General features: G+C 35.9%; 1 protein-coding gene across 4 annotated transcripts in view; it reads right to left on the bottom strand.

The window, feature by feature from the left end:
- Window positions 1-11,000, bottom strand: part of LOC130575117 (adhesion G protein-coupled receptor B3) — a 224,077-nt gene that overhangs the window by 209,384 nt on the left and 3,693 nt on the right. For all 4 annotated transcript variants that reach the window (XM_057368800.1, XM_057368808.1, XM_057368816.1 and 1 more), the window contains exon 2: window positions 10,047-10,155. In XM_057368800.1, coding sequence (XP_057224783.1) covers window positions 10,047-10,131 — 85 coding nt within the window. In that variant the 5' untranslated portion in view covers window positions 10,132-10,155. The remainder of the gene's footprint in view (window positions 1-10,046; window positions 10,156-11,000) is intronic.

Below are 11,000 nucleotides of genomic sequence, written 5' to 3'. Positions count from 1 at the left end.
TTCTTTTTGCATTTTCTTTTTCCTCACTCAAAAGGCCAGAAAACAAAAAAGAACTTTGGCAGCTGGTGTGCCATATCATCAGCTTGGTATAAACCATGTTAACTCCATACTCACTGTGGAGCTTTCAGTAACAGACMTCTTTCTGACACAGTGCAAGTATCTGCAGAGCTAATAGCGGGCTTCATACCTATTTTAACTAACTAACAATTTGTAGGGTTTACTTTAATTCTATTTAATTTTCTGTCTTTCATTTTCAATAGTGAGTGAGTAACAAAATGCTGTAGAAATCATTAAAACTGAGGATGAACTTTGCTATTTGCAGTGCTTAGCCACAGCATCTCTAGCTGATGATGGCTGGACACTCTTGTGGTAACTCTTTCAGGGACAAAAAATCCCAGAATGGGTCATCAATCTGTGTAGAATCACATCTTGTTATTGGAGATGGTACTCCTGTTTAAGGGGAGGACTGCATTGTTTGGAATATCTTGACGCTATACTTCATTGAACATTATTGTTGTCTTTTGACATTACGTTACTACAAAATGAAGTCTCTTGGGTGTGCACTGACTATTGCTGCATTAATGTAAAGTTACCACGACAGACACTTATTTCTATCCTCAAGCCTCATTCTATCTGGAAATTGCTGGAAGTCACCTAAAAMTCCACCTGTCTGAGACAAAGGAGTGAATAAGATCAGATATTTAATTTTTTAGGTCAACAGTTAAAGGCACCAGTTAAAAAATGGCCTGTCACACAAGCTGATTCCTTTAGGAAACATTAGCTTTTAATTGCTCATTTGAAAAACAGCATGATTTAAAAAGAAGTTTACAGAGATAGACATTTAGGAATGATACAAGAATATGAGATACATAAATACTGTAAAAAGGAATTTCCACAAATGTGCTGYAGATATTACTTTCTATTTCAATTGGAGGCATTTTTTTTAATGAGACAAGAGCCTGGATGTCTGCATGTTTTATAGCTTCCATTTCTTTAGAACATTTTACTCCACTTAATAGAAGGTAGAGAAGGGAAACACCWTAGATTATTCCAGTTTTCTACAGCACCCATTTAAAAATACTGATAGTTTAATTTATGTTTAACTTAACTGATAGTTTAAGTTATGTAATAAAAAAACTATAGAATTATGACTATTACTAAGAATATAATAATGGAAACAAGTTAGGTTTTTCCCCCCCATTTGTGACGTTTGTTTAGTAAATCTTCATACAGATATGCCCTTGATATTTGGAATTTTTAATCCTAAGTAATAGAGAKATGTATTTTCTCAGGATCATTGAGCATGCAGGTTTAGAAAAGAGAGAAAATATCTACTCTTCTATGCACTGTTCACAGCAAGTTTTCAGGGAATGTGAATCATTTAATAAGCTTATTTTTATATTGAGAAAGAAATATGAGCTCTCAAGCATTTACTTCAGGCATTAAGTCAGATGCTGCAATGAGCTWGACCTTCAAAGTGTGCATGAAGTCTTTCCCCTTTAATCAGTGGAGAAAGCTTGAGTCTTCTGAAAGCCAACATATTGATCTGATCAAGGAATTGCTGAGACTRCTGCAAAGGAAATTATATGAATATATACAGAGCAGAAATATATGAGTAAAAAAACTGCAATTGACCTTTTTCTGTAGTTCCCTATTCTTTTATCTATTTTTTCTCTTCTAGAAGCATCTAGCTACAGATTATTAAATATGGTTCCAGCAAGTAAAGAATACAGAAAGAGGAGAGTGATAGTGGCAGCATGTAAATCTTAGGACTTGAAGGATTTTTTGATGACTGAAGAAAAATTGTCGTGGGTGCACCATTTCACAAAGTAGAGCATCTGCTCAACCACTGGCACACAGGTCCAGGGCAGGAAAGACTGATGGGCTWCATCCAAGTGTGAAACAAAGAGGATGAGAACTAGGAGCCAAAGTCATGTATGAAAAGAACATGTGGCAGAAGGCAGAACTTAGGACTTCTCTGAAGATCATCTTTGCAATCCAAGAACAAGAGTATGACCAACTATGCACCACAGGACAAGGAGAMAAGCATTCATTCTGCCTGCAAGGACTGTTTCTCACCTGCACTATTCCCTGAATTTTTCTCTGACAGTGTTTGGGTAGGTGCCATGAATTAAACAGTGTGGGCAGGTGTGGGACAGTTCTGAAGTCTGCATTTTGTCCTTTTTGATTCATGCTTATAAACACAGTCATAAAAGCCAGATCCTAGCCTAGAACAGGAAGATGATGGGCACTGGCTCTTTTGTTGGCTATGTTGAGAAGGGAAGGAAACAGGCAAAAGTTTATGTAGAAAAGTTATTTAATAAAAGATAAAAGATTTTTACCTAAAGACTGATTACTTTGGTGTGTAGTTTATTATTTATTCAAAAGAGAATATAAATATTACGTGAATTAAAGACAACTTGTGTTCTTATATCCATGAGGAATATATTTTATTACAAAACCATGCAAGTCTCAATTTTTTTCCTTGTGAAATTTTTTTCCTGACATAAACCACCCATAATTATATCAACCATTAGAGAGGTGTTCACATATGAAATATGACATACTACAAGGAGTGATTCCTGTTCACCTTAAAGTAGCAAGTTCAATTCATACAGTGGCCTAAAGGTGAAATTTTTCTTTGTGAAAACATGGGGTAGTCTGGAATACCTTGATGGAAAAAGGAGACAAATCTGAACGGGGTTTTTTTTTGTCATTTTATGGAATTTGAATTTTTATTAGTCTGGCAGGTGCAATTTCCTTTCTATTAGGAGAAAATGTTGAAATATAAGCAGCTGAAAATTTATTGRCTTTAAATACCCAGTTTAAAATTAAAAATACGTGTTTCAGCACTACACAGACTCAGAACAAGAAGTAATTTCATTATAAATTAATTCTGAGTATATGTGAATAAATCTATTAAAATACTTGGTTCCTGACTGCAAATTTTTGACATTTTTTAATACCTTTGTACAAGTTAATATCAAAGCTGTGACTTTTTTTTTTCTTTTCTGTTTTCTTTAACATATTTGAAAAAAGATCCTTTCAAAATTATAAATAAATTTAGCCTCTTGGTATATTTCCAGCCAGTATGACATTTGTGAAATATGAGTCAGAGGATCTTGAGGGCTACATTGAAGACACACATCACTAATTCTGATNAGAAGCAGACTAAGGCAGATGCCATTCAGATAAATAAACAAACTATATAATGTGGAGAAGTTTCTCGAAAGTATAAACAGGATTTACAATTTACAGGATGTAAAAGTCTGGGATAGAGTGAATGAATCCACAAYCATAGACAGGAATCCAGCTTGCTTATTTCCTAGCATTCCCGATGCTCAGCATGTATGCCATTGCTCATGTCCTATAACYAGAGTACGTACATTTTCCAAGAGCTTCCTTGGTCACAAACATTTCTAAGTGTCTCTGGCTAGGACTGGAAAATTTTCAGATCCACTTCATATGCCTGCAGGATTATTGAGTGTTTTTCTAAAATTTCATGGACATGAACTTGGAATAAGAGATTGAAGGTGTAACAATAAAGTATGCAAAGATAGGAGACAATGGRCATTTTAAAAAAAATTTCTATCATATGGTATCCCAGACTGTCTGTGAAGGCAGAAAGCAGACTTTGTTCTCTGCCAGTGTTTATAAAACTTATGTAAGCAGCTCAGTTTCAAGTTTTAAATGAAATTTTAATTACGATACTGAATCAGATTAGTCATCGGAGTACCAGTGTCACAGCAACCATTTTTAAGCAGAGGGATAACAGGCTGTTAGTTAGAAGTTGATTTATGCGTGGAAATATGTTTTACACCTCTTCATTTTTTCAAATAATATCATAGCTAGCTGCATTTACCATGTATACATAAATCTACTTGTTCCTATTTTTTTCCTTGTAGGACCTTGGTCTCATGCTTATTCAGAATTAAATGTGCTGCAGTAGAATTAGGAATCTTTGGGGTTTTTTTCCTGTGAGCAAGATTAAGCAGATATGTCAGCCTAGTTTCTCTTTGTATTCACTTTTGAGTTTTGTACATGCAGACCCTTTTGACAATCTGTTCTCAAATATCTGTTCTAATAATTCCAGTTCTCAATCTGATTTTTTATAATTATTCTTTATTTTTTGTTGTTTTGGTTTTGGTGTTTTTTTGTGTTTTTTTTTGTTTTTTTTTTTTTTTTTGATCATTTAGCTCTGAACCTCTCTGTGCTCATAGGTTTTATTTACTCACAAAAAAGCACTCCTCTTTGCTTTAGATGACATGAATCATTGAAATATGAGCTAGTCACTAGGCTGCCTTTACAGCCAGTGCCACAACTTCCACAAGGCACTTATTTTAGATGTTTGAGATAGTRTGAGTTGCTCTCCCAAGCAGTACTCTCCCTTGATTTTAAAGGAAGCTTAGGGTAACTTTGGCAAATTTTGTGATGCTTAGAACAAGTAAAATGAATCTAAACCATATATCCTCAATTGAAAAGAGTGTTGCAAGTGATAGCTACCAAGTTTTTTTTWAAATCTGTATTTTCTTTAGAATGCTCATTTTGCACACTAATGCTGTTCTTTTCTCTGAATGGCTTGAGCTACTCCCTCTTACATGCTCTGTCAAGACTGAATTTAATCTGCTTGCAGAAATCCTCTCCTTTTCATTCTACTGTACCCCCTAGAGATCTCCAATCTTTCCTGCCATTGACTAGTCAAAGTAATTTTGTGATAGCTGCATATTTTATAAAACTACTCATCACTCAAACATCAGCATTCATAAAAATAACATTAACAAAAAGTGGCTTTTCATGTGTTGAAAATTTTGGGTTTTTTTTCCTTTCAGTTCTAAACAACATCCATGATAACACATTGCACTTCAAGATTATTTGGTTTTTCATTAATACCATCCTAGAGCTGTAAGCCTAATTTTTGACAATAGAATGTCYTTTAACCATTTTTGGCTGCTGCTCTTAAGGAAATTTATTTGAGAACACAGGGAAAATTTTCCCTTACAAAAGAATCCAAATCCGCCATAGCAATACATCTCTCTTAATATTGCTCCCTATTTCCAGTTTCACATTCCACCTATACCTTTAAAGACAGTTATGCCTGTGGCACTCCAATCTTTCAGTCTTGAAATGTTCCCTTAAAAGCAGAACATTTCTTAATAGCAATTCACCCATATTTATTACATAYTTCCACAACTCTTAATGGTTTACTGAGATGAGACGCCAAACCAGCCAAAGGACTGAGATGGGTCTGCTCAGGTCTTTAGGGCTCAAAAAAATTCAAAAGACTAATAAAATCCGAGATTAATTCTTTAATCTAAAATCAGGAACTCATCTTTTAAAACAGACAAATCTGAAAGCAATTGGTTAACAGAGAATGGGAACAGGGTTTAGAAGCTTTTTTTCCCCACTGCATGTTATATCCTTGCAGGTGGGTCTGTGCTTTCAGTGAATTCAAGGACTCTGAGTGGTAGCAAAAGCTTCTGTTTGTTCACACTATCATTTTCCTGTGCCTGCTCAGCTGGTCCGGAGGAGGAGGAGGTGGAGGAAGAAGAAGAAAGAGCAGGATGAGGAAGGAGGTTTCTACCTCCTATCAGAGGCTTTTATTTCACCTAATCATTTCTTAAAGAATATAATACAGAGTGCAATGTTATAACAAATACCATCTGKCCCCACCATGTGTGATCAAAGCAAATTGTTGTTTTCACATTTGTTAAGTTCTTCATAGTATATTCTCCATCCTTGAGAGGAAAGCTAAGAGGAGACGGGCCTTGCTTTAATGGAAATGCATTTGAATTGACTGAGCTGCCTCAATAACCCAATAAGTACAGATATTGGGTCATCTGGATTTGAAACCATACTTTGATATTTTGTTCAGCAGAAATGAAGAAATTGCCTTAAAAGCCATCACAATGAAAAGTTTAACAGGGGAATGACAACTGTCCGGATCTTCTTAGCTATTTTCAAATGTATTATAATGTGGCTTATGATAGCCTCCCATATAGCTAATGTAGCTTTCATTACTTCCCATTTGTCATGAATGAGAATGTGAATTGGAAAGTCACTGCAGCATGGCTGTTGTGCAGTAACTTTTTAAGCCACAGCTACTTGTTTCTATGTCTTGAAAAAAAGAGAAAATAAAAACCCATCAATGAAAGATCTCAGAGGACTAGCCTGTGAAATGCAATTAGGTGTTCAAATTTTATATCTACTGCTATTCAATTAGAAATGTCATTCAATTAGCAATGACCTTGTAAACTGAAATTAGTAGAAGGAAACCGAGAACTGTGTATTACTGTGAAATTTGCCATAAAATTGGATTTTTTTTTTTTCTCGGATAAGAAGCAACAGTTCATATTTAGTTAATATTTAGAATATTTTTTCTGAACTTTAAAATTATTCAAAAATTATAAGTACAGCAAAAGGTGTTTAAAGTATGTGAGAGTGCTGAGAGAATATTTTATGATAAATAACTATTGATTAAATAGGACCCCTGTCAGCCTCACATCTGTGCCTGGAAATCTCACAGAATCTATTCTAAGGCAATCAGGGAGGYGATTAAAAACAGCAACACAGCTTCATCTTGGCCAAGTTCTGCCTAACCAACCAGTGGTCTTCCATGATGGAGTGAGTGACTGMATAAGTGGGCAAGGGAAGAGCTACAGATGGCCTGTGGTCTTCTCTAAAACCTTTGGCATGGTCCCAACAACATCCTTCTCTCTAAATTGAASAGACAGGATTTGATAGGGGAACTCTTTAGTGGATGAGAATTTGGTTGGTCACCTCTAGAGGGTAGCAGTTCATGGCTCAGTATCCTGATGGACACYGATGACAAGGAGTGTCCCTCAGGAGTTCTGCTGGGACAAGTACTGCTTAATATCTTCATCAACAACAAAGGGATCAAATGCACCCTCAGGAAGTCTGTAGGTGACACCAGCTAAGTGGTGTGGGTGACACACCTGAAGGATGGGATGGCATCTAGAGGGACTGAACAAGCTCAAGAACTGGGCCCATGGGAACCTCAAGAGGTTCAACTACTCCGAGTGCAAGGAAACTGCACCTGGTTGGTGCAACCCAACCCCTGGCTGGGGGATGAACTGACCAAGAGCAGCCCTGAGGAGAAAGAATTGGTAATACTGGGGGATCAATAGCTGGACCTGAGCACGCAATGCATGCTTGCAGAAAGTCAATTGTATCATGAGCTGCATCAAAAGCAGCATGGCCAGCAGGGCAAGGGAGGTGATCCTGCACCTCTACTCAACTCTGGTGTGACACCACTGGAGTGCTGTGTCCAGCTATGGGGTTCCCAGCACAGAAAGGACATGAATCTCTTTCAGTGGGTCCAGATGAGGGACAGAAAAATGAGCAGGGAGCTCTAAYGCTGTTGCTATGAAGACCGACTGAGAGAGATGGGGAGTTGGGRTTCTTCAGCCTGGAGAAGAGARGGCTTCACGTAAACCTTACTGTACCCTTTCACTACTGAAGGGGGCCGATAAGAAGGATGAACAAACTTTTTAGCCTGCTGCAACAGGACAAGGGGTGATGGTTTCAACCTAAAGACGGTGAATTTAGACTAGATAAAAGAAGGTCTTTTACAATAAGGGTGGTTAAACACTGAAACAGGCTTCCCAGAGAAGTAGTAGAAGACATCTCATCCCTGGAAACATTCAGGGGCAGACCGGATGGGACTTGGAGCAACCTGAGTGAGTTGAAAACGTCTCTTCTAACCCAAACCGTTCTGATTCTAGTCTATGAACTATTGGACTGTTCTGTTTAAAGATGAATATACGTAAAATCTGGGTCTTGTTTATGCACAATATCTGCTTCCTGCATTAAATGTGTTTGTTGACTTAAAATAATGTTGTTATAGATAAGATTTATAAATATTTGTTGCTACATTGTTGYTATTTATAAACTCTTGTTGCTACAGAATAATTTATGCTAAGACCAAAGTCAAAATGTTAAGTCAAAACCGCATAGTTTATTTTTCTCTGTTGAGATCAACATAAATGTTCCTTAAATTCCAAGTACATGGGCAGTCAGACAGTTATTCCAATGCCCTGAGGACAACCACACAAAAACTGAATTATGCCAGATACATTCCTTCCTTGTTAGTGAAAATAAGAAATTACTCCTTGTTGATAATGACCTTCTGTCCCCATTTCAGCATGTCACCTCAGCTGCAGTATTCTGATCAATGATTTGCACAGGAGCGACCCTGTCCTTTTTTGATGGCTGACCGAGCATAGGGAGGATAAACTCATGCCAATATATCAAGGCACAGAGCTAGACAGTCAGATTAAACTTATAAATTCATTTTCAGATTYCATCATTCATTTCTCAGTTTCTTTCTATTCCTTTGATGGTTTTATAGTTAAGAACAGACCTCCTGAGTGCCTAAAAATATCTTATATGTGGGAAGAGGAAGATAATCAAAAGAAAGCCTGTTAAGATTCTGGAGTTATCTAAACTAGCACAGTTTCTGATTCAATTGGAAAGTTGTTGCTGTTTCCCATGTGACGCCATGAATATGTAGAGACACAGATTATTTAAATGCACCTTCTTAAAACATTTGCCATTAGCTTTTTTTCCCGTGTTTTTTAGAGGACAAACAGATTAGAACGTGCTGCAGTGTGCCAAGTGGCATGGACYGTGCTCTTTCAATGAGCTCATCTTTTTATTTTGTCATTAAAATGTCATGGAACAAACATTTCAGAAAAGAGACTCTTCTTTATAAATTTGTGCAGGGTCTAGCATAAWGAAGGACTGACAACTAGAAGAAGTTTCAAGTGGTATTACAGTGCAAACAATAATACCAAAAAAAAAATATCAATGGTTAAAACCCTGCTGCAATGTTTTAAACATTTTAAGACTGTCAGAGTTTTTTTTGTTGAGTCCTCTGACATGTCTCCAATACAAGGTTGTGCCTTAGAGGGGCTAGTGTTCACAGTCCTGTCACTCCATAGTATGAACTGGATAACAAGAATAAATATTTATTACTGCAAAGCAGCTAAATAGTCAATAGGGACAATCCAACRTTTTCCCTGCTTTATTCTGCCACCTACTTTCAAAATGACCATATTTTCTAACTAATTCTAATGACTTGCTGAAGAACTGAGTGACCTATATGTGAGTAAGATGCTAACTTGAAATCTCAAAAAAATATACTGACACCAGAAGTTTTGCTATAATACAAACACATATTTTGGATTTATTCCTTATAGACAACTTCCTAAAACTTTCCTGCCACTAYAAACATGCAGCCATAGAAAGTTAATTGGATAACAAAGGTACTAAACAAAGACAAAATGCTTAGTGATTAGCCTTTCAAACTAATTTTTTAATTTGTTGATTTTTTTTTAAAATGCTGCAATATTACAGAACATTTATGACTACTAATAAATGTAACTGAGTTGCTAAGCATTTTTATATTTGATGTTTGTTATTACCTGACGTTTCCCCAAGAGCAAAAACAAAATTTGAAAAATAGATCTGAATAAAATTTTGAAACTGTTACACRTAGAAAAACTAACATAAGAAATTCTAGGTTTTAATTATTTTGGTAACTAATATTTATATTTTTAAACTATTGCTTATCTTTGTTATTTCCACACCATAAATGTGCAATGACTGCTTTTTGGTAGAATGGAATATTAAAAGACAATGTCAACAAAATAAAAATTTCCCATGCTATTAAGTATATATTAAGTATAGTAGATTAATTGATACAATTTTATACATTAACATTTGAAACCCTGTACATCCTGGAAACTTTCTAATATGTACCTACAGCTCATTGTATTCTGGTGAGTATTAGTTTTGATTCTAAAACTTTGCATTTAGATCTTGAGATATGATTATGAAGAAATCCAATATATAAGCCATTCTGCATGTGCTAAACCAGAGAGGAGGTAACCAAGCAACAGATAATCTGGAGGAGGAGGAGCAACCCGATCTGGATTGTGATAGAAGMAGCAACTCTATAGTACATACTTGCAACTTCTGATTTTCAACAGGTCATAAATTTGATAGAAGAAATTTCTATTTCTTACCTACATTTCCAGTCATTAGGTATGAATTCTGAAAGTCCATCATTCCCATTCCAACAATGTGTATAAAATCTTCAATCACCTGCATTAACTCCACTGAGCCTGGATAGATCTAACAAAGGAAGGTCAGACATGGCATTAACTATAATATCAAAATGTCTACTGCAACAAATATAAATGAAATCCAAGTGCCTTCAAAATAAGATGTAACAGCCAAACTGTTCTTCTCATATTTCAATGTTGAACACTTTCTTTTACTGTAAAATAATAATTTTGCTATTAAATCCTCTCATAAACAGACACTACTTCTCATTAAGTTCTGTGAAATTAACTTTGCACTGGAACTGTGGAAAATGTTTCCTCSAAGTCACTTAAACTTACTGGCCATTACTTTCATTAATGGTTAAAGCATTTCATATTTGAGAATAACTCTAAGTAAAGTATTTTTCTTTGCTCTGTAAAATCTCTTCAGTAACTTCAGAACTATTGATACAAACAGCTGAATGCAAATCTTACAGTGGCCTCACAATCAGGATAATCTTTGTTGCATTAATAAATATGTAATGAATTTAAAATTTTATTGGTATATATTTTCATTGTGGATATGGAGTAGTAGAATCATAGAATATCTGAGGTTGGAAGAAGCCAGTGAGATCATCTAGTTCAACCCTCTGCATAAAGCAAGATCAGCTCTAGCAAGATGCCCAGTTACACATCCAAATGGAGTTTGAATGCCTCCCAGGAAGATGATCCCCAGAACTTGTCTGTGTAATACGTCCTAGCATTCAACCACTCTCACAGCCAGTTTTTCTTATATATAAATGGCATTTTCTGCATTTTTATTTCTACCCCTTGTTTCTTATTCTACCACTGGACACCACTGAGACTGCTCAGTCTTCTYTACTCCTCCTTCCCTTCAGGAAATTTTAATACTGCCAGGATCCTCACTTTTCCAAG

Source organism: Malurus melanocephalus, unplaced genomic scaffold (assembly GCF_030028575.1).
Source record: "Malurus melanocephalus ecotype Western Australia unplaced genomic scaffold, MMel_1.1 scaffold_4, whole genome shotgun sequence".
Classification (NCBI taxonomy): domain Eukaryota; kingdom Metazoa; phylum Chordata; class Aves; order Passeriformes; family Maluridae; genus Malurus; species Malurus melanocephalus.
Note: the sequence above shows the minus strand (reverse complement) of the source record. Positions and strands in the feature narration are given on the sequence as shown.